Source organism: Phacochoerus africanus, chromosome X (assembly GCF_016906955.1).
Source record: "Phacochoerus africanus isolate WHEZ1 chromosome X, ROS_Pafr_v1, whole genome shotgun sequence".
NCBI lineage: Eukaryota > Metazoa > Chordata > Mammalia > Artiodactyla > Suidae > Phacochoerus > Phacochoerus africanus.
In genome coordinates, this window is record NC_062560.1 from 64,128,945 (window position 1) to 64,152,735 (window position 23,791).

Genomic DNA, 23,791 nt, shown 5'->3' on the forward strand with positions numbered 1-23,791 from the left:
ATTGTATATCCAGTGAAAATATCCTTCAGGAATGAAGGGGGAAATCAAGACATTTTCAGATGAAGGAAACTAAGAGAATTTGTCACAGCAGACCTACCCTAAAAAATGGCCAAAGGAAATTCTCTAAACAGAAAGGAAACAATAAAAGAAGGAATCTTGGATCATTAAGAAGGAAGAAAGAACAATGAAAAGAGTAAAATTATGGGTAAATACAATAGACTTTCCTTCTCCTCTTGGATTTTCTAAATTATGTTTAACAGTTAAAGCAAAAATTATGATTCCTGATGTGTTTTCAGTGTTTTATAGAAGAAATATTTAAGAAATTTATATTGTAAAAGGAAGATAGTGAAGAGACATAAGGGAGGTTAGGTTTTTTTTTTTTTTTTTTCTTCTTTGTATGGCCACACCTGCAGCATAAGGAATTTCCTTGGGTAGGGGCTGAATTGGAGCTGCAGCTGCTGGCCTATACCACAGCCACAGCAAAACCATATCCAAGCCACATCTGTGACCTATGATGCAGTTTTCAGCAACACCACATCCTTAACCCACTGAGCAAGGCCAGGGATCAAACCCACATCCTCATGGACACTATGTCAGGTTCTTAACTTGCTGAGCCACAACAGGAACTCCAGGGGAGGTTAGCTTTTTACACTTCACTCAAACTAGTGAAATGTCAACATCAGTAAACTATGATGTCATATATATGTAATGTAATAGCTAGAGCAAGCACGAAGAAAGTTATACAAAGGGATATACTCAAAGCACTATAAATAAATCAAAATGGAATTCTAAATAGTGTTAAAGGAACCTATAGGCAAGCAGGGAAAAAGAAAGTAGAGGAAGGAAAAACAGAGGTAACAAAGAGAAAACAAAAATAAAATAATCTTAATGTATCAATGATTATGTCCTTACAAATGGTCTAAATACATTGATTAAATGACAAAGATTGACAGGAATGAAAAAAAAAACATGCCCCAACTGTAAGCTGTCTACAAGACACCTACTTCAAATATATGTATATCTCTTCAAGGAATTATACTAGATTTTAAAAAAATCCAATTTGAGAGTTCCTTTTGTGGTGCAGTGGTTAACAAATCCAACTAGGAACCATGAGGTTGTGGGTTCAGTCCCTGGCCTTGCTCAGTGGGTTAAGGATCTGGCGTTGCCATGAGCTGTGGTATAGAGATCCTACTTATAGCACAAGGAACTATATCCAATTCTTGTGATACACCATGATGGAAGATAATATAAGAAAAGGAATGTATCTATATGTGTGTAATTGGGTCACTTTGTTGTACAGCATAAATTGGCACAACGTGGCAAGTCAACTACATTTTTAAAAAGAACTATACATACATTTTGTATCAATGTCAATTTCCTAGTTTTGATACTATAGTATAGTTACATAGGATATAGCCATTAGGGGAAACTGGGTTGAGGGTTCATGGGACCTCTCTGGATTATCTTGGCTATTTCCTGTGAATCTATGATTATTTCAAAATGCAAAAGGTAAAAAAAAAAACTCAGATAAATTTTTAAAAATCTGTATTTAAAATCCTACTGATAATATCATATTTAATGGTAAAAAATTGCAGCTTTCCCACTAAGATCAGGTGCAAAACAAGGCTGTCCCCTCTTACCACTCCTTTTCAACATCATAATGGAAGTTCTAGCTAATATAATAATACAAGAAAAAGAAATAATAATTATTCAAACTAGGAAGGAAGACAGAGAACTTTGTTCTCAGATGACATGATCATCTATCTATATAGACAACCTGAAGGAATTGACAAAAATACTCTGGAACTTAAAAGCAATTACAGCAAGTTTGTAGGATACAAGGTTAATATACAAAAGTCGGTCGCTTTCCTATATATGTGCAACGAACAATTGGAATTTGAAATTTTAAAAATGAGTGCCGGGAATCGCCGTAGTGGCTAAGCAGTATTGAAACTGACTAGTATTCATGAGGATGTGGGTTTGATCCCTGGCCTCACTCAGTGGGTTATGGATCCAGCATTGCTGAGAACTGTGCTGTAGGTCACAGACCCAGCTCAGATCTTATGTTGCTGTGGCTGTAGAGTAGGCTGGAAGCGGCAGCTCTGATTGGACACCTAGCCTGGGAACTTCCATATACCACAGGTGTGGCACTTAAAGAAAAAAGTGAATGCCATTTACATTAGCACCCTCAAAAATGAAGCACTTAGATATAAATCTAACAAAATATGTACAAATCTATATGAGTAATACTATAAAATTCTGATGAATTAAAATTCAAAGAACTAACTAAGTGGAGAAAAATTCAGAGAACTAAGTAAAGGGGGAGTTTCCTTCTTCATGCATAGGAAGACAATAGTGTCTGGATGTCAGTTTTTCAGTTTGATATTTAGATTCAACGTAATCCCAATCAAAATCTGGGCAAGTTATTTTGTAGATATTGACAGACTGATTCTAAGGTTACACAAAGAAGACAAATATCCCAAATAGCCAATACAGTGTTGGAAGAGATGAACAAAGTCAGAGAACTGCCACCACCTGACCTCAAGTCTTCCTATAAAGGTAGTCTTCCTATAAAGATAGTCAAGACAGTATGACATTGGTGAACGAATAAATAGATAAGTGGACCAGAATAGACAGCCCAGAAATAGATCCACATAAATACAACCAACTGATATCTGACAAAGAAGCAAAGAAATACAATGGAGTAAAAACAGTCTTTTCAACAAGTGGTGCTGGAACAACTGGACATCCACATGCAAAAAAAAAAAGTACCTAGACACAGACTTTACATCCTTCTCAAAAATTAATTTAGAATGGATCCCGGCCCTAAACTGAAAATACAAAACTCTAAAACTCCTAGAAAATAACAGGAAAAACCCAGAGGACCTTGGTATTATGACAACTTTTTAAATTTTTAAAATTTTTTTTTGTCTGTCCTTTTAGGGCTGCACCTATGGCATATGGAGGTTCCCAGGCTAGGGGTCTAATCGGAGCTGTTGCTGCCGGCCTACACCACAGCCATGGCAATGCCAGATCCCAGCGACTTCTGCAACCTACACCACAGCTCAAGGTAATGCCAGATCCTTAACCCACTGAGCAAGGCCAGGGATTAAACCTGCAACCTCATGGTTCCTAGTCAGATTCATTTCCACTATGCCACGACAGGAAATCCTTATGACAACTTTTTAGATACAAGAAGGAAGTCATGATCCATGAAAGAGTATTTGATAAATTGGACTTTATTAAAATAAAAAACTTCCATAGTACTGTGGTGCAGGAGGTTAGGTATCCATGGTTTTCTCTGTAGTGGCACAGGTTCAATCCCCAGCCCAGCTCAGCAGGTTAAGGATCCAGCATTGCTGCAGCTGTGATGCACCTCGCAACTGTGATGCAGCTCGAAATTGTGGCTTAGATTCCATCCCTGGCCCAGGAACTTCCATATGCCACAGATGCAACCTAAATTAAATTAAAAACTTCTCCTCTGAAGAATACACTGTCAAGAGAATAAGATAAACCACAGAGTGGGAGAAAATATTTGCAAAAGACATACCTGATAAAGGATGGTTATCCAAAATCTACAAAAAACACTTAAAGCTCAATGACATGAAAATGAACAACCCAGTTAAAAAATGGGTCAAAGACCTTAACAGATAATCCATCAAAGAAAATATATAGTTGGAAAATAAGCCTATATATACTCAACACCATATGCCATCAGTGAAATACAAATAAAAACAACAGTGAGATACCACTATACGCCTATTTGAATGGCCAAAATCCAGAACACCAACACTACCAAATACTGGCAAGGATGTGAAGCAACAAGAACTCTCATTCATTGCTGTTGAGAATGCAAAAAGGTACAGCCACTTGGGAAGAAGGTTTGGCAGTGGCAGTTTCTTACAAAACTAAACATACAGTTTAGCAAGCATGCTCCCCAATATTTAACCAAATGAGTCAAGAACTTACATCTACACAAAAAATTCACACACAGATTTTATAACAGCTTTATTCATAATTGCCAAAATGTGGAAGCAATCAAGATGTCTTTCAGTATAAGTAACTGTGATACATTCAGACAATGGAATATTATTCAGTGCTTTTAAAGAGCTATCAAGTCATGAAAAGACATGGGAGAGGCTTAAATGCATATTACTAAGTGAAAGAAGCCTATCTGAAAAGGCTACATACTGTTTCATTCCAATTATATAACATTCTGGAAAAGGCAAAACTATGGAGACAGTAAAAAGTCAGCGGTTGTCAGAGGTTGGGAGGGGAGGAAGGGATGAACAGGCAGAGCATGGTATTTTTAGGCAATTGAAAATATTCTGTGTGATACCATAATGATGAGTACATGTCATTAACATAAAAGGCTATATCAAACATAATTTAAACTTTCTTTTACTGTATAAAAGATACTTTCAAGCCCAATCAACAGTTTTAATTGTATTGTAGATATTTGGAAGGGCCAAATAATGGCAAGTTACAGTTGATAAAATTTCAGTAAGATAATTTACTGAATTTAAGTATTTTTTTTCCTTTTTGATAATACATGGGAACTAATCTTTTGAAAATCCAGCCAGATCACCATAAATGAGATCTCCCACAGGCACGTCTTGCTTCCCTGACACCTCTCCTTTTTTATAACAGATAAAAAATAATTTACATATGGTAATATTCACCCTTTTTATATGCTCAGTTCTATGAATTTTGACTAAAGAATATCACCACTAGAGTCAAGATATATAACATTTCATTACTCCAAAATATTCCTTCATGCTTCTCTGTAATGAGTTCTCCCCTCACCCTTCCTCCTGGCATCCCCTGATGTGTTTAACCCATAGTTTTGCCTTTTCAGAATTACATATAAATGAAATAATTTGTGTCCAGCTTCTTTTCATTTAGCATAACGCCTTTGAGAATTGTCCAGATTGTTGCATGTATTGGTAGTTAATTACTGTTTATTACAGGGTTGTGTTCCACTGTATTAATGTGTATCCACTTGTTTATCCATATACCAGTTGAAGTACACCTTGAGTTATTGCCAGGATTTGCCAATTATAAAAAATCAGCAGAAACATTTAGGTATAGATTTTTGTGAGTCATATGGTAGTTCTATGTTTAGTTTGCTAAGGTACCTCCATACTGTTCTCCATAGTGGTTTTACCAGCTTACATTCCCACCAACAGTGAAGGAGGGTTCCCTTTTCTCCACATCCCCTTCAGCATTTGTTATTTGTGGACTTATTAATGATGGCCATTCTGACTGATGTAAGGTGGTATCTTGTGGTAATTTTTATTTGTATTTCTCTAATAATCAGTGATGTTGAGCATATTTTCATGTGCTTGCCACCATATGACCCAGTGATCCCACTCTTGGGCATATATCCAGAAAAACTTTCCTTGAAAAAGACATATGCACCTGCATGTTCATTGCAGCACTATTCACAATAGCCAAGACATGGAAACAACCCAAATGTCCATCGACAGACAATTGGATTAGGAAGATGTGGTATATATACACAACGGAATACTACTCGGCCATAAAAAAGAACAACATAATGCCATTTGCAGCAACATGGATGGAACTAGAGACTCTCATCCTGAGTGAAGTTAGTCAGAAAGAGAAATACCATATGATATCACTTATATCTGGAATCTAATATATGGCACATAAACAAATGAATGTTTCCACAGGAAAGAAAATCATAGACTTGGAGAATAGACTTGTGGTTGCCAAGGGGAGGGAGTGGGATGGATTGGGAGCTTGGGGTTAATAGATGCAGACTATTGCCTTTGGAATGGATTAGCAAAGAGATCCTGCTGTGTAGCACTGGGAACTATGTCTGGTCACTTATGATGGAGCATGATAATGTGAGAAAAAAGAATGTTTACATGTATGTGTAACTGGGTCACCATGCTGTACAGTAGGAAAAAATTCAGAAATTGAAGAAACATCATAAATCAACTCCACTTTAATAAAAATTAAATTAAATTTAAAAAGACTACTTGATAAAAAAAGTAAAAAAAACTGTTTTTAATTAAAAAAAAAGATTTTTGTTTGAACATAAGTTTTCATTTGTCTTGAGTAAATACCCAGGAGTGTGATTTCAGGATCATATGGTAATGGTATATTTAACTTTTGAGAAGCTGCCAAGTGGTTTTCCATAGCAGGTGTACCATTTTGCATTCCCACCAGCAGTGTATGAGATTTCTAGCTCCTCTACATCCTCACTAGCACTAGATATTGTCATTTTTAAAAAGCCTCTTTAGTGGTTCTAGGAGTTCCCGTCATGGCTCAGTGGTTAACGAATCTGATTAGGAACCATGGGGTTGCAGGTTCAATCCCTGGCCTTGCTCAGTGGGTTAAGGATCTGGCATTGCTGTGAGCTGTGGTGTAGGTTGCAGATGCGGCTTAGATCCCACGTTGGTGTGGCTCTGGTGTAGGCCAGCGGCTACAGCTCCGATTAGACCCCTAACCTGGGGACCTCCACGTGCTGCAGGAGGGGCCCTACAAAAGCCAAAAAGACAAAAAAAAAAGCCTCTTTAGTGGTTCTATAAGGGTATCTCATTGTGGATTTTTTCTTACATATTTTTAAATTAAGTTGATTTACAATGCATTTCTTTTTTTTGGTTAAGTACTATTTTTATTTATTTATTTATTTATAATAATGATTTTTATTTTTTCCATTATAGCTGGTTTACAGTGTTCTGTCAGTTTTATACTGTACAGCAAGGTGACCCAGTTATACATACATGTATACATTCTTTTTTCTCACATTATCCATCATAAGTGACTAGACATATATATACACAGTGGAATACTACTCAGCTGTAAAAAGAACAAAATAATGCCATTGGCAGCAACATGGATGGAACTAGAGACTCTCGTACTAAGTGAAGCAAGTCAGAAAGAGAAAGACAAATACCATGTGATATCACATATCTGCAATCTAATATACCATGCATTTCTTGAATGATTAATGGTATTGAGCATCTTTTCACGTGCTTAATTTCCATTCATATCGTGTGTTGGTGTGTTTGAAATGTCTGTTCAAATCTTTGCCCGTATTTTAAATTAGATTGTTTGCTGTCTTCTTATTGAATTGCGAGACACACTTGTACTCTGGATACCAGTCTTTTTTTTTTTTTTTGTCTTTTTGCCATTTCTTGGGCCGCTCCTGTGGCATATGGAAGTTCCTAGGCTAGGGGTCAAATCGGAGTTGTAGCCACTGGCCTACACCAGGGCCACAGCAACGTGGGATCCGAGCTGCATCTGCAACCTACACCACAGCTCACGGCAATGCCGGATCGTTAATCCACTGAGCAAGGCCATGGATCGAACCCGCAACCTCATGGTTCCTAGTCGGATTCGTTAACCACTGCGCCATGACAAGAACTCCTGGATACCAGTCTTTAATCAGATGTGTGTGTTGTAAATACTTTTCCCAGTCTGTGGCTTGCCCTTTCATTTTCATAACAGTATTTTTCAAAGAACAGAAGTTTTACATTTTGATGAAGTCTAATGGATCGATTTTTCAATGGATCATACATTTGGCAAATATCTATGAAACTTTTAATTGACAAAAGATAATAGTTACATAAAAAAAAACTTTGAGGATGGCATGTGGAAAACTTTAATTCCCGTTTTACAGGTGAGAAGACCGAGGATTAGAGAAGTGTTCATCACTTGCTTTAGGTCCCATAGCTGATAAGAGGTGAAATTGCAAAGTATAAGGTAAAATTGTGATGATAGTTGAGGTATCCTGCTGTCTCAGGCCAGTACTTTTGGAGCCAGCCAACTAGGACTCAAGATGGCCCCCAGCAAAGCAAAGATTTCCAGTGGAGATCTGAGCAAACTAGTAGGCACTTAGGTAAGAGACACAGGCAATGGACTAGTCTAACCTAGAACTGTACTCCCCTGGTCCATTTGGGGCTCCACAACAGAAGACAGCCAGAAGCTGGCCTGACCCTGCTTAGGTGACACTCAGTGAATACTTCTGGATGATGATGATAAATACTTGGAACATGTTCAAAAGAGAGCTCTCAAAGTAATTACAGAGTTAGAAATTAAAGCTAAGAAGAAAAGGTAAGGAAAGTACAATTGTTTAGCCTAGAAAAGAGAGGCCCATGATGAAACTTGATAACAGACTTGAAACAGAAAACCTTGGGTTTTCTTTCTGAGTCTGAGCAAGGGGAAATGGGCTGGAAGAATCTAAGTAAAAGGGCAAATTTCTTCCTCCCTGTTGAGGATTGGTAGAGCCTTTATAATGGAGAATAAATTCCTATTTGAGTTCGAAGTCAGTGATTGGCCAAACATGGGCTCTGTTGACCACACAGTGTCCTTATAAATATTTGGGTAGATCCTGAACCTGCTGTGTCCTCATACAATTCCAGGAGGCCTTTGTCTATGGCCTTCCCTACTCCTTAGTCGTAGCATCTTCATAGGACTGTTCCAATGATCCAGAGAGGCCTTACCTTATCTCCTGAAGGATTAACTTCTGGGCTCCTTGGCCCTGTAGCCAAGTAGCCTAATGCAAGGTTAATTTATCCCTGTAAGAGATATAATACAATGAACACTGGGTTAGAAATAAGGAGAGATAAGGAGAGTTGGGTTTGAGTCCCAGCTCTGCCACTTGCAGTGTGATATTTGCTAAGTTCCTTCACATTTGTGGACCTGTTTATTTATCAGTAAGTGGAGGAATCTCTTTGTTTTAGCTTGTGTTGGTTTAACAGCTGTAACAAATTGCCTTTAAATATTTAGTAGATTAAAGGACAAGAAGTTTCTTTACTTCTTACATAACATTCAGGGAAGGGGTTTCAGATTAGAGTGGGAGGGGGAAATTTGCTCCACTCAGGAACTCAGACAGAACTGATAGTAGTTCTGCCAGTCTTAATACATGGTTTTCAAGGTTACAGCCCACAAGAAAGCAGAAACATCATAGGAGTCATTTTATTGTCCAGACCTGGAAATGGTGTGTATCTTTTTTACCCACATTCTATGTTAGAATTCAGTCACATGGTCATACCAAACAGCCAAACAGGCTAAGAAATGTAGCGTGGCTCTGGGTAGCACAGACTTGATCTCTAAAGGCTCTGTGCCCTAGCTTTGAAATTCTGGATGCATTTATGAACTAGACTCCTGGTTCTCACATTGCCTTGTTACAGGCACTATGAAAATTGCCTAAACTCTTTGGCCTTTAGGGACTAGTAGGCTGGCAGTACAGGCCAATGCAATGCCCCCTATGAAAGGCCAGAGAAGAACTGAGATACAAGGCACACCACCGGGTACCATGTTAAACTAAGGTATATCTTTGTGCTTCTTTTCTCTGCAGCATGGGTAGGAGCCCTCTCAATGGGCATGATCTTCTTCTGTTCTCCCATTGTGAGTATATTCACTGATCGTTTGGGCTGCCGAATCACAGCAACTGCGGGGGCTGCTGTCGCTTTCATTGGCCTCCATGCCAGCTCCTTCACCAGGTAAGGCTAGGAGTCCTGACCATTTGCCCAAGGAGGAGGGTTGGCTTCTTTCTGGGCTTCAACTAGAGATACTCTTCTCATTGAAGACTCCACTGTGGTCCTTCCTGTATAGGGTCTTCAAAGATCCTGCTCTCAGGAATCATTATCCGATGGGACTCATCTAAGTATAGTCCCCAGGACACATTAGGAAGGGAATATACCCAAAGAGGCCCCTACAATTCCAAAGTGATTGGGGACCCTAAGCTTTGGAGTTCATACAGCTGGGCCCAAGTCCAGTTTTTGCAACAAAATGGCAATGGAACAATTGATGAGTACCATTCCCCTCTCTAGGCTTCAATTTCTGTATCTATAACATGAGTCGATTAGATCAGGTCTTTTTAAGTGTTTTTCAGCTCTGCCATCCTATTTCCCTTCAATATATCATGTTATCTCATGACCTCAACCGCCCTCCTGGGAATGAACATTTGGAGCAAGCCCATGTGAACACCTACCATTACACGATTCCTAAAGGAATCTTAGACTAAAAAACAGGTCAGATGAGCCCAAGGATGTTTAGCATTTCCGGTCTTTTTCTAGGTATTTCAAGATGCCAATATATGGACAATTTGAGACAGATAAGATTCATGTCTTGGGAGTGAGAAGGGATGTTTAGCAGCATCCCTCACTGAGGTACAGACCCAGTACCCAGCTATTCAGCTAGGCCTAACCTGGATAAACTCAAACTCTGGTCCCACTGATCCCACTGGTCCCACTAGTGGAACTTGGTAGTATCAGACAAGGAGCAAGCTACAAGTTCATTTTCTGCTTTCTTTTTTCTTTCTTTTTTGCCATGCCCATGGCACATGGAAGTTCCCAGGCCATGGATCAAACCAGCACCACCGCAGCTACCCAGGCCACTGCAGTGACAATGCCAGATCCTTAACTTGCTGTTACACAAGGGGACTCCTATTTTCTGCTTTCTTTATGCCATCTTTGCAGAACCATGTCTATAGGAGGGGAGGAAGAAGTAAAAACCCTCCATTGCAGCCTGAGGAATATGGGATTCCTAAAGAACTCCATTGACTTTCTGCCGCAGACGTTTTGGAAGTAAAATGGTACTTCCTACTTCCAGTCTGCCTGGGCTGGTGTAGGAGAATGCTGGCCTGGAGAGACAGCTAACATGCCAGAGATTTGCTTTCTGAACTTGGCTCCCCAGAGAAGGACCATGGTTATGCTCTCTAGACCTACCACTCAGAGCAAAGAATGATAATTGTATTCTGCCACAACTGAGCCATGTGAGGTTGAGCTAGCTTTCCTCTATGACTTGAGCATTTCCGGCTTCCCAGCCTACCCTCCAGCAGAGCTTGGATCTGGCCTACAATGGTTTCTTGGCTTGGTCCCATCCAACTGGGACAGAGGCAGGGAAAATCATGTCCTGCCTGTAATCTGCTCAGCTCTCCCAGGGCAGCAGCTCCAAACCCTTTCAGGACCTCTCTGGTGGTCGGCCTCATTTGCCCTCAGCAAGCTGGTGCTTGGCTCCTTGCAGGGAGGAGCTAGGCCTCATAAGCGGCTCCAGTCTCAGCACTACACAGCAAAGGCCTGTTTTTTAAGGTCAAGCAGAGCAAAGTGTAAACAAATTAGCAACATACGGATCTCATTTTCCTTCCAATCCACATGAGCTCAGTTACAGGAGGGGAAAGAGCTCAGATGTGCTTTCTCCTGGAATTCTTCTTTAGGCACATTGGAGTAGGCGTACTATACTCCAGCACCTAAGCTCCTTCCCCACCCCCTTTGCCCTTTCTGTAAGAACATCTTCAGAGCCAAGAAACTTTCTGGATGGCTTAACATCCCGTGGAAAAATGGTTCTGCTTGAGGCTAGAACTCTAAGTCATTATTCCTGTTGTCTGAATCAGGGCTCTGAGTTCCTTTGGATGGTGTGATGTGGGGAAAAGTTCAGCCAGGGCAGGGAGGCCTTGGCAATCCTACTCAGGGGCCTCTTGCCTTGGGGCCCAGCTAGAAATAGATCCACCACACAGCTCCTTGAACTGAATCGCATGCTTTGCTCCTATTGGCCCCCTCCTTGAGGGTCTCCCTCACACCTTCTTAATTCCTCTCCCTTAGACAAGGTCCCCAGCCCAGGTCAATCCCAAAGGGTATCTAGATTCTAATGGGATGAAGCCCTAAGGAATCTGATAGAAGAGGAGTGGTTGGCTAAGCTATGTGTTCTAAGTAGAGGCAACCCTTTTGAAACCAAAGCCCTTGCTCATATCCAATGAATGCAAGCAGATGGAAAGAAATAATGATGATAGCTGTCTTAAAATCATGAATACTGGTACTACTTCATCTCCACAGCATAGGTCCATTCCTTTAGTATGAGGACTGGGTCTGTATATGGGGATGAACTGCCTGACTATGGAGAGTATTAGGTTATTAAGTAGTCAGATAAGAACATTTGCAAAAGATATGGAGGCATCTAAATAAAACAAAATTCTTCATTAGGTTGTGCCAATATCGTCTGAAGGCCGATGGCCAGCCAAGCTAACCTTCCCATGGCCTTTCCCCTTCTGACACTTGGCCTTCTGTTATAGAAGTCTATAGCCAAAGCAGGGCCTAAGAGTTTTAAGGTAGAACCTGTCTTACTTGGCCAGGCCCACAACTTCTTTGAGGATCTACTTCTTATCAAGCAGCCAAACTCCTCTGGGAAGCTAGCTTTATATCACTTCCCACAACAGAAGCCAGGCTGAAAATTATAAGGACTCCTTACCTTAGGATTCCTATCGAGATTATCTATGGCATGGAGTAAAGGATCTTGGGACATCAAGACCTTAGGCATGTTTGGGGAGGGGTGTCTCTCAGGATATAAGCAACTATTCTTTGAAATAATAAGAGCCCAGAGCATGGAGAAAGACACTGAAGAATCCTGAGGAGGGTCTTAACCTTCTAGGATGTTGAATCCTTGCTGAACTTTTTTTTTGCTTGGGATAAAGCTTTGGTTACCAGCCTACGCGTGGTGTCTAGGTGAGCAGTAGGTGAAACTGTTCTCTCTAAAGCACTGACTTACTCCTTGCAGCCCCTCATCTAGACTTTGCATAGGCTAGCTGTGGCTTTATTTTGAACAGTCCTCTCTAATGGGGGTGCTATGATTCAAACTAGAGTCACACAGATCTTGAGTAAAGGCCAAACTTTGCCGATCCCCAGTTATGCTACCTTGGGTAAATTACTTCTCTGAGCCTCTGTCTCCCCATCTACAAAATGGAGATCAAAAGGTCCTGTTCCTTTTCTATTCTGAGGGTCAGCAGTAACCACGGCTGTGGGTTAAGGTTGGGGGGATGCAGATCTCAGGAGGGTGGGGGAGAATGGCAGATAGATGACTGGTCCGCCCTCTGAGGATAGCTCTTGGTGTCTCTCCCACAGCTCCCTAAGCCTGCGTTACTTCACCTACGGGATTCTCTTTGGTTGTGGCTGTTCCTTCGCCTTTCAGCCATCTCTCGTCATCCTGGGACACTACTTTCAACGCCGCCTGGGTCTGGCCAATGGTGTGGTGTCTGCTGGGAGTAGCATCTTTTCCATATCCTTCCCCCTCCTCATCAAAACACTGGGGGCTAAGATCAAGCTCGCCCAAACCTTCCAGGTGCTGAGTACCTTTATGTTTGTTCTTACACTGCTTTCACTCACCTACCGGCCCCTCCTGCCCAGCTCCCAGGACACCCCAAGCAAGAGAGGTGTCCATACCCTGTGCCAACGCTTTCTGGCTCAGCTCAGGAAGTACTTCAACATGAGAGTGTTCCGCCAACGTACCTACCGCATCTGGGCCTTCGGGATTGCTGCTGCTGCCCTTGGCTACTTCGTTCCCTATGTACACCTGGTGAGGAAGACAAGGGTGGGTCTACCCTATCTGTCCCCAAGAAGCTGCCCTTAACCTGACTAAAAGTCCAGAGGGTAGGAACAGAGGATATGAAAAGGTCAGAGTTTGGGTCTTTGGAAAAGACAAAATGGTGGTTGGAGAAACCCAGAATGGGAAAGAGCACAGGCTGAGGGAAGACCTCAGTAGGAAATGGGGGACGTTCCTTAGGGGAAGGCCTATGCCTATGGTTTCCTCTTCTGATAAATATAGATTTTCAGATGATAAGCATCGCCTGGATACAGGAGACTGTTCCAGATGACCCAAGGATAGGGTCTTCTAAGAGTGTTTTATGGAATGCTAGTCTTTTTGGCCAAGTGCTTTTTGTTTAGGAAATAACATATGCTAGATCCCTCTAGCTTTAAAATGTGTAGCAATATTTTAAAGATAGCAAAAAATCCTACAGTAAAGAAATCAATTCAGCTTTGTTTAACCAGCATCCACCCAACTTGGCCACAGAACCATTGGTTGTAGTCCTGCTATTATCTTCCATAGATTTTGTGTTCCTTAAAACACACTTTTGGAATGTTACCTGGAAGTTGGTGGATCCTTCTCCCCTGGTGACCTGCTATTACCCCAGGCTGTCAGTTCTGGGTCTAGGGATTGGGAGGCTATGGGGGAACCCTTACACTGTTGTAGTTGTTAAGGCTGTACTCTATCCTACCAGGGCTTGGAGACACCCATTGCCCTCAGCTCTTGCTTAGAACCCTAGAATCCACAGAACCAAGGGATATGCAGCCTTTTAAGCTGTTAGAAACACCTAGATAGCTTGTTCTTGAGCTAAGGCTACAGGGGCAGGGGCTACAGGAGAAGACATTCTTTCCATGGTCCAGGGAAGTAAGCAGTAGAGGGTTCTGGGTATGACAATCATTAACCAGTCAGCTCCTTTTCTTCCTTTTATTCCGGGGGCCTGGTGCTATGCTCTTCAGATGAAGTATGTGGAAGAGGAATTCTTGGAAATCAAGCAGACCTGGGTGCTCTTGGTGTGTATTGGGGCTACCTCAGGCCTTGGGCGCCTTGTGTCAGGCCGTGTCAGTGACTCCATTCCTGGACTTAAGAAGATCTACTTGCAGGTGAGTGTGACCACCTTGTCTACTGTGAGGAGAACATCTTAACACAGAGGCTAAGTTATCCCAAGCCTTTGAGATAGAATGATATGGCATGTAACTGCTGTGCCCTGGGCCCTAGTTCTGACACTAGCTTGTTGTGCGACATGGGAAACACAATCAAATTCTCTAAGCTTCACTTTCCCTTGCTTTCAAGTGAAGATCATCATCCTTTATGCCTCCTTCATCAAGATAGGGTGAGACTCTAGTGAGAGTGGTCAGTGTAAATGGAACCTCTAAGAACAATTTCAAAGAATATGTTTATTAATAAAAGCTCTCCCATCTGAAAGAGGGAACTCAAGTCAGCAGTTAGATGCTGCTCCCACTGAGCACTGATTTCATTGCTACTTTATACTCTCTTGGAGGGTCTTGGGTGTCGGTAGTACTCTGTGGCCCTGTATATCACTATTCTAGGCCCAGGCCCATTACTTCTTATATCTCTAGAGCTACTTGGAACCAAACATGGCTCTCAAATGCAGCCGTCTTTTTTTTTTTTTGTCTTTTGTCCGCACCTGTGGCATATGGAGGTTCCTAGGCTAGGGGTCGAATCAGAGATGTAGGCACCAGCCATGGCCACAGCCACAGCAATACCAGATCTGAGCTACGTCTGTGACCTACACCACAGGTCACGGCAATGCTGGATCCTTAATCCACTGAGCAAGGCCAGGGATTGAACCTGCTTCCTCATGGATCCTAGTTGGGTTCCTTAACCACTGAGCCATGACAGGAACTCCTCAAATGCAACCATCTTGATGGACACAAAAAGAGTACCAGAAAAAGCCAGACCTCACTTCCCCTTTTTAGGCCTCACGTTCCTCTTTTGTGCAGTAAGAATAATTCTTGCCTTTCCCATCTCACCTCACAGGTGATGATCAAAATATATATATATATATATATATATATATATATATATATATAGGTGTGACCAGACTTTGAGAAGTAAAAATGCTATAGCCATGCAGAGTTTTAATCCTTCTCACAATGACACAGATAGCCACATATAGTGGGCAGTACCCACTATGGATGCTCAAGAGACTACTTTCTGTGTGAACTGGGATCTGGTCTGGTTTGAATACAGTCTACTGCTTAAGCTGAGACTACCTGGCAACAATATTGCCCTTCCAACCTGGCTCATGCCTTTTGCTTCTGTACCTGGATTTACCAGAAGGTTCCCCAGTATGGAACCCTGGGGAGGGGCAATGGAAGCCCAGAAACCATATGGCCACAAATAACCCATCAGGGAGGTGGCTGAATTCTGACTCTCCTGGAGAAGCCCTGAAAGCACTTCCGAGGGGCCCTAACTATATTCACATCAGGGATTTCTCTGTCTTCTGATAGCCCCAAGTGTTTTCCTAAACACACTCATAGGTCTTAGATGAGGATATGACTCAGGTTTCCTGTTGTGTTCAACTTTGTGTTAGATTTGCAAGAGTTGGTAAATCTGCTTTGTCAGAGCTAGGAGTGCCATTGTGGTCTATCCAGTCCATCCTCTCATTACACTGATAGAGAAAGTGATGGGAATGCTCAGACATCCACGGGCAGAGCTCAACTCCTATGTAGCACTCTTTTCATATTGCACTTTACCCTAAGTGATGGATGGCAGAGCCAAGTCCCAGACATGATAAGTGACTTGACCAAGGTCAAACCAAAAGCCTGTATTGAGGTAAACCAGTTATGAAAATGTTAATTCCTGAGAAAATATCATCAAGTGCTTTATTCTGGGTGGCTTTTTGTGTAGGACTATGTGTGGCTTTTCCAGTCTCTTCCACATGACACCTCTGTGGGTCTTCCCTGTCACTATCAGCAGCTCCAAGAGGCCAAAAGGTGCTAGAAATCAAGATAAACTAGCATTGGGCCAGGGCTTAATTTTGAGGACAGGCAGCAGACCTTGCCTAGCCATATAGCCCAATTCTCACCACAGCCCCTAGGAGAAAGGTAGGGCCCAAGCAGTTTTTGTTTCTATTTTGCAGAGGGAGTTCCAAGAGAGGCATAGGCATTAGCTAGTCAGAAGCAGAACTAGGCTCAGGGCCCAGTGCTTCTGCTGAATACTTCCTCTACCCATCCACCATTTTCTCCCCCTTTCCACTCTTACTTGACCCAGTTTTACCACTTAGAATAATATAAAATAATCTCACAACTTTATAGCTGAGGCATATCTTCATCAACTTGTAGTCCAACTCCCTCATTTTACAGACTGAGGAACTGAGGCTCAGAGAGGGAAAGTGATTTGTTCAGACTTATTATGCTGGTAAGTTTCTCAGGCTGAGAGCACCAGACAATGAACTTCTTTCCCTTGAGCTACTCAAGATACTCCATCACAAGAGTTTGCCTCTCTTTCTCCCTGGATCACATGCAGGAATACAGGTCTGGGAGAGAAAAGGAGTGTACACAGCTTCAGGTTCTGGAGAGCCATCCACTAGACTCTGTGGTTTCTACTAGTGACAAACACAGGCACATGTGTCTGATGTCAAGCCCCTGGAAAGTCCGTTGGAAAGGAAATGGTGATGACCTGCAGGACAGCCTCACTTTGGGCCAGTTCTTGAGGACTGATTATTAGTTCCAAGAGGGATTTTTAATTTCCAGACCTTGGCAAGGCCCCATGGAGGATGTTAAGAGGCAGCCAGATACAATGGGTAGTAATTAGAACCAATCAAATTTAGTGGGGTCTTTTGTATTATATAATGGTATTAACTCTTAATTGCCATACTATTATGGCTTGGTTGATAGGTGGGTCTGGTTTTATATTACAGTTGTGCATAAATCTCCTAGAGGAGAAACTGGGATATCTCAATTCCTATTACTAGCTGTCACAAAACAGTCTGAGCAAAGTTCAAAAGTCCCTCAACAAAGAGATTTTCTCAGATGTCATGACCAGGACATTTCCTGTCCTCTCCAAAAACCAACCAGTCAGTCTAGCAAACCCACTTCCAGCAATAGCATAGAAAATCTTTAGGGCCTGAAACAGACTTGACCCTCCCACCTTCCTTGCATGTGGTGATGTGGTGATGTACCCTTACCATGTGGTGAGTTATACTTCCTGGTTAAGCCAGCCTGCCTGTGTGAACTATTAGAAAACTCCAGGTCCTTCCTATCAAGGCCTTAGTTAACAGATCAGGTCTTATCCTTGACCCTGGGACAACCTGGCTCTTCTGGCTACAGTGGGTGGAGAGAGGGGGTTCCTTTCTCTGCCTGCAGCCCAGGTCTTCAGTCTGGCTCAATGGACACAGGTTGCAGATGACCTTAATCAAAAGGCCAGCTGTGGGAGTTCCTTGGTGGTTCAGTGAGGTTAAGGATCTGGTGTTGTCACTACTGTGGCTCTGATCGCTGCTGTTGTGCAGCTTTGATCCCTGGCCTGGGAACTTCTGCATGCTACAGGTGTGGCCAAAAGGGAAAAAAGGGGAGAGGGGGAGACCAGTTGTGTCTCCAATGGCCCTTCTCTCTATTGAGAAGGGAAAACCAACCTCTGGAAAGGCAGATTATTTACTTCAGAGTCATTTTGCTTGGCCACTAATCAGTGCCCCTGGGCTGGCTTCTGGCTCCCTAAACCTCCTCCTAGTGTTTTTGTTCTCCTTAAAGCCCCCTTTGTTGCCTTCACAGGGTGCCCAGACAAGCTGAGAAGCCCCCAGAGCCACACTGTCGGAGATGTCTGACATGGGTGGTATGTCCCATGTCCTAAAGCCTAAGGAACCTGGGTGAACCTCTCCATGGTCTCCTTCACACCAAGATGTTTTCTACAAAAATGGGCACTGGTTCCATCCCAATTTCAGGAAGCTATATCTTCCATTCATGCCCCCACCAGTCATTATCAAGTCATCCTCACTTCTTCCCGTTCCTCTTCCCATAACTAACCTAGATCTGAAAACATCAGCATGGTCTGATCCCAGACCCTGATAACTAAGGGAGATAAACACTGGATCAGAAAGCAGAAATAGGAGTTCCTGTCGTGGCGCAGTGGTTAATGAATCCAACTAGGAACCATGAGGTTGTGGGTTCCATCCCTGGACTTGCTCAGTGGGTTAAGGATCTGGCATTGCCGCGAGCTGTGGTGTAGGTTGCAGACGTGGCTCAGATCCCGCGTTGCTGTGGCTCTGGCGTAGGCCAGTGGCTGCAGCTCTGATTCAACCCCTAGCCTGGGAACCTACATATGCCGCGGGAGTGGCCCTAGACAAAGGCAAAAAGACAAACAAACAAACAAAACAACAACAACAACAACAAAAAAGCAAAAAACCAACAAAAAAAAGAAAAAAAAAGAAAGAAAGCAGAAATAGCAATTCCTTTTATCTCACAGTCCAGTGAAAATACAACTTCTTGAGGACAGGAGCCATGCCCCCTTCCCCTTTAAAAAATCTTGACAGAATCAAAGTTAAATAGGGGCTGTCTTCAGAATTTTGAATCCCAAGTCCTTCTAAGCAGAACTTAGAAGGGGTCTAATCAACTATTTAGTCCAGCTGGTTTCTCTGTTGACATCCCCTTGCCCCATTTTACAAATTGTAGAAATGAGGCCTTGAGAGAGGAGATGTGATTTTCTTTGTGGTCTTGGTGGGCAAGCAATATATGACCTCAGGCTTTTGCTCCTTTAGGTCATCTCCTTCCTGCTCCTGGGCCTGATGTCCATGATGATTCCTCTCTGCCGGGGCTTTGGGGGCCTCATCGTTGTCTGCCTCTTCCTGGGCCTGTGTGATGGCTTCTTCATCACCATCATGGCCCCCATTGCATTTGAGCTGGTGGGCCCAATGCAGGCCTCACAGGCCATTGGCTACCTCCTGGGCATGATGGCCCTGCCAATGATTGCTGGGCCCCCCATTGCAGGTGAGTTTAAAATTGCAGGGAGGGCATGAGTGGGAAAGTCCTGTCTTCCCTGGGACCTAGCCCTCCTAAGCACCTCTGCTTGAAGTCCCTTTTTTTCCTTTTCTCTATTTAGGCAGCCTTGTCAGAGTGCATGAATCCCCTTACTACTGTTGGTGAAAGACTAAGCACAGTATATGTGCATGGATTCATTTTGGGGAATGGACTTTTCCTGACTGTATATCTATTGCTGTGGGGTTTTCTCGTAGATAGCATGGATGATTTCAGGAAGGTAGAGAGAAAAATGCATTTGGCCTTCTTGAACATTCTAATGATCCAGAATCTTCTCTTTCTCCACAGGCAAGTAAGTATTTGCAAAATAGAGTAGAAAGAGAAGAAAAAGTGGGCCTTGGTTTTATTAAGACTTAGAGACACCCCTCCTCCTCTACCATCTTCTAAACTGAGCCTGTGGAAAATATTTTATTAAAAGCACAACCCAGGACTAGACCAATGATGCTTACTTCCAACAGGCCACAGGCAGTGTTGCCTTGCAATCTTTCAGCACTCCCAGTTTCTCTCCCCATTTCCAAGGAGGGCCTCGTTGGTATACCAGGACGCAGCAAACAAAGAAAACTAAGAAGAAGAGAACATGATTTCCTTTCCTTAGGATTTGTTGCAAATACTGGGTTAATTCAACAAGTGTTCCTTGAACACTAATTCTGTGGAAGGAGTTGTCAGGGTACAGGTCATGGTGTGTTATGGTGACAAAAGCTTCTACTAAGGCCTTTTTTACAACAGCCACACCACCCGTTGGATGAGGGGAGCCTCTTCCCACCCCCTAATCCCAAAGGTGGATCCCAGAATCCATATTTCTTTCCATTTTACTTACCTCCTAAGCAGCCCCAAGGCCTGTTGCCTTTCCTCAGGACTGCTTCTGGGCTCATCCTCCATATGAGGTGTCCCACAGTAGCTTCTGGAGGTGAGCAGGGAAGGCCCTGCATCCCATGCCAAATGCATTTTCAGTATTGGTAACCTAGAGAAACCCAGAGGGGCTGACCCTATCTGTAACTGGAAGGAAGGATACACATACAGCCTCCTATTAGGGCATATGGGCAGTTCAGAGAAAGGGAAATAGGAATCTAACTGAATCATTCCACAAGAACACACTAGCCCAAGTTGGGTGTGGGAGGGCATATCACTGTTAACTATGACAAGGCTTGGGCACCTTCTGTGGAGTTCTTTTAAACTAGCTTGCCTCCTAACTCCATACCTAAGGGTGACCAGAAATTAGCTATAGCTTTATTAAAGTCAAAAATAGAGAACTTTGAGAAGCTTCATTTGTTTCTTTCACAATGAGCATTATCCTCAAGAGCCTGCATCCCCAGTGCCTCAGGGAGGAGCTGCTTATCTTTGTAATAAAGGTTTTGTTTCTTCCATGTAGGAATGTTTAAATTGAGGGGGCTGCTCCTGGGTCAAGGCAGTACAGGCCAATATTCTCTACATAGGCATTGTGATGGCTCCTAGAAGAGGCAGAGATCACCTTTGTGCGGTAAGGCAAAGCTGAGCTTGACTTGTCTCTGCTGACTTGTTTCAGGCCTCCTCCGCAACTGTTTTGGGGACTACCATGTGGCCTTCTACTTTGCCGGTGTGCCCCCCATCGTCGGAGCTGTAATCCTCTTGTTCGTCCCTCTGATGCATCAAAGGATGTTCAAGAAAGAGCAGAGGGATTCCAGCAAGGATAAGATGTTGGCCCCTGACACAGACCCCAACGGGGAGCTGCTGCCGGGCTCCCCAACCCCTGAGGAACCAATCTAAAGCCTCTTATTTGCCATTGTGTGCTCCTCCCCAAACCCTTCCCTTCACCCTGCCCGGCTCAGCATTTACATTTTTGCCACCAGCACACTTGTTCCCAAACCTGCACACACAGCATTTCAGTCACCTGACCATCCCATCGGAGCCAAAGCTCCAGGCGTTCCAAACTCATTAACCAAATTATCCCCATGAATGCCTTTAAACTTGCCAGGGTTCTCCCCTCCCAGGATCTAGGAAAGCTTGGGCTCACCTCCTGGCCTTTGGAACCTCTCCATATAGTTTCCAACTCTTGGGGAAGGAAAGGGATGGGAACTCCTGGCCCAGCTTGTCAGTCACCCACTAAAAGCAACTGCCAAAGGTGCTATTGTATCCCCAGGAGCCTGGTGGGAAGACCCAAGCCTCTGTGTGCTGATGAGTTCCTTGCCATCTGTCCATAGGAATGGTTGGGTAGGTGGTGTGGGGGAAAGGGCACAGAGGAAAAATGAGACAAGGAACCTTGTTTAGCCACAGAGTCTCTGAAGGCTGTGGCTTCCCAAGAGGTGTGGGTGACATCATTTTACAAGTGAATAGATAGTCTTCTCATCTTGTGGTTGGTTAACACTCCGCTTCCTTCTTCCCTTCCTCCTTTTTTCCTCTACTGCCTCCTCTCCTTTCTCATCCCCCTCTATTTCTTTTTATGATTGTCATAGTCTCATGGGTGCTTGAAGAAAGGAGGAACCCAAAGCTTGGGCCAATCACCCTCACCTTGGCCCAGCTCACCCCTAATACTAGCATCAAGTCCACTCATCTCAGGCTGAGCCACATCTCACTTTTTGGCTCAAGTTACTGTAATCCTAGACTGGAAGAGTAGAATATCACATAGGGAAGGGACCTTAAACATCATAAAATTCCACTTGCTGATTTTTTTTAACAGATTTTCCATGTCAATGCATTAACCTGCAGGCTGTTTCAGCCTCCCATCCTTGTATCCACCTGTCAAAATGTGAAGAAATGCCTTTCATCTCAACAGGCAAAGGAAAACTGATGACAGGGGGAATGGCCTGGTTGGGAAAAGGCAATAGTTATTGACCCCATGAAGGACCAATTCCCCCATCTCTCATTATTCATCATAGGTCAACATTTCCCCTTGGGCCATGCCAGGAAAGGAACTGTTTTAGGGAAAATCTCACTTCCAAATTGGATCTCCAAAAAGCAGAGGCAGCAGCTGCACACAGGGTTGGACAATTTCTTCTAGTAAGGAGAAAACATTTTAGCCTTTACCACTTAATGTGTGCTCCATGAGGGGCATCCTGGGCCACTCTACTTAGTGGGCATTAAAGGTGCCAAGAAAGGTAGACTCTGGACTATCTTCATCCCTCTGAAGTAGGTGCCAGATACTTCCCTATGCCTAGGCCCTGGGCAGCACTCTTGCTGAAGAGCATTTCCAGCCAGGCTGTGTCTAGCTAGCAGAACTCACCCTCATTAGGAGCTGAGCCTCTCTCCTCACTTGGCCTCTGTGTGACTCTCCCTATTCTGGGTCTTTTTCTGTTGTGTCCCTGTTACCCTAACCTTTTATCATCTTCTTGCCAGGCATCTTTGACTGTCACTTAGAGCTAACAGTGACTTTCCACCCCAAACCAGGGCCATCCCGGGGCCAGAAGGATGAGGTTGCCCCTGAGGGGCTCCAAAGAAGACAGTGGTCCCCACCCATTAGTTTTTCCGTTACAAACAGGCAGCTGGGGCATGGTTGGCCTCTGATGGCTTCATTCAAGGCCAAAATCCTCAGCCCCCTCCATTGGTCCCAGTCCAGCTCTTATCAACTCCCCATAGGAAAACCCATTCGTTCTTGGCTCTGTGATCAGGAAGGGGCCTGCCTAAAAACTGTTTTATTATCTCAAACAGCAGTGGAACCAGAAGAGCTAGGCTCTAGGACCCTTTGTAACTCCCAGGAGAGACCATTGAAAAGGTTGGGGCAACAAAGCTCCTGCTTCCATTCCTCCCTGCCCACCTCCACCAAGTCATCTGAGGTTCTGCAAGACCTTCTTTGTTGCTTATGGCATGGATAGCTCTTAAGAATCAGGCTGCCACCCACTTCTCTCCAGATGAAGGAAGGACATTGACAGGTCCCAAATCTGCCCTATCAGGTGTCACATAACATGGCGAGGTGTCAGTTTACTTCTTCCACACGTGTATGTCCATGTGTATGCTTGTGCACTTTTGGAGAGAATGTTCGTTGGCAAAAGCAGCACAGTATTAATATTTAGGGTAAGATGCAGCCTCTTATGTACCACAGTTAAATCTACGAACAAACAAAACTTGTGAGCTTGAGATCTGGGACATTTAAATCCTCAAAAGGTTTGGAACAAAATAAACAAATCTAAAATCTAGCTCTGGTGTGTATGTTGCCTACAAGGGTGAAATAATCTTAACCTGGTTAACAGCAGGAAGTTTCACTTCAGAACAGTAAATCTCATTTCAAATCACATTTATGCCAGATTTTATGCTTTCTGTGAGAGTAGAAGTTGGAGAATGGGGTATATAGGGGTTGGAGTTGGGGTAGACTATTCAGGATTGGATTTTTAGGGAGCTCTGAAGTAGAAATGTGGTTATTTCACAAAATGAGAACATGGTTAGTGGCTGAGTTGGAGTGGAGGCCCCAACAAGGCCACCACTTTTTACAAGGTGGTATCATGTTGAAAATTGGCAAAGACCTTAGCAATAATCCAATTCAAGCCACTTTTCTTCTTTCT

The 23,791-nt window shown here is 43.2% G+C and overlaps 1 protein-coding gene across 2 annotated transcripts in view; it reads left to right on the plus strand.

Moving 5' to 3' along the window:
• The window catches only part of SLC16A2 (solute carrier family 16 member 2), a 104,366-nt gene extending 80,938 nt beyond the window's left edge, over nt 1–23,428 (plus strand). Inside the window, exons 2-6 of one of the 2 annotated variants that reach the window (XM_047764876.1) lie at nt 9,335–9,479; nt 12,873–13,323; nt 14,289–14,432; nt 19,046–19,274; nt 20,845–23,428. In XM_047764876.1, coding sequence (XP_047620832.1) covers nt 9,335–9,479; nt 12,873–13,323; nt 14,289–14,432; nt 19,046–19,274; nt 20,845–21,065 — 1,190 coding nt within the window. In that variant the 3' untranslated portion in view covers nt 21,066–23,428. Of the gene's footprint in view, nt 1–9,334; nt 9,480–12,872; nt 13,339–14,288; nt 14,433–19,045; nt 19,275–20,844 lie in introns of both variants that reach the window. The other variant, XM_047764877.1, reaches the window with a different exon arrangement.
• Nucleotides 23,429–23,791: the final 363 nt, after the last annotated feature.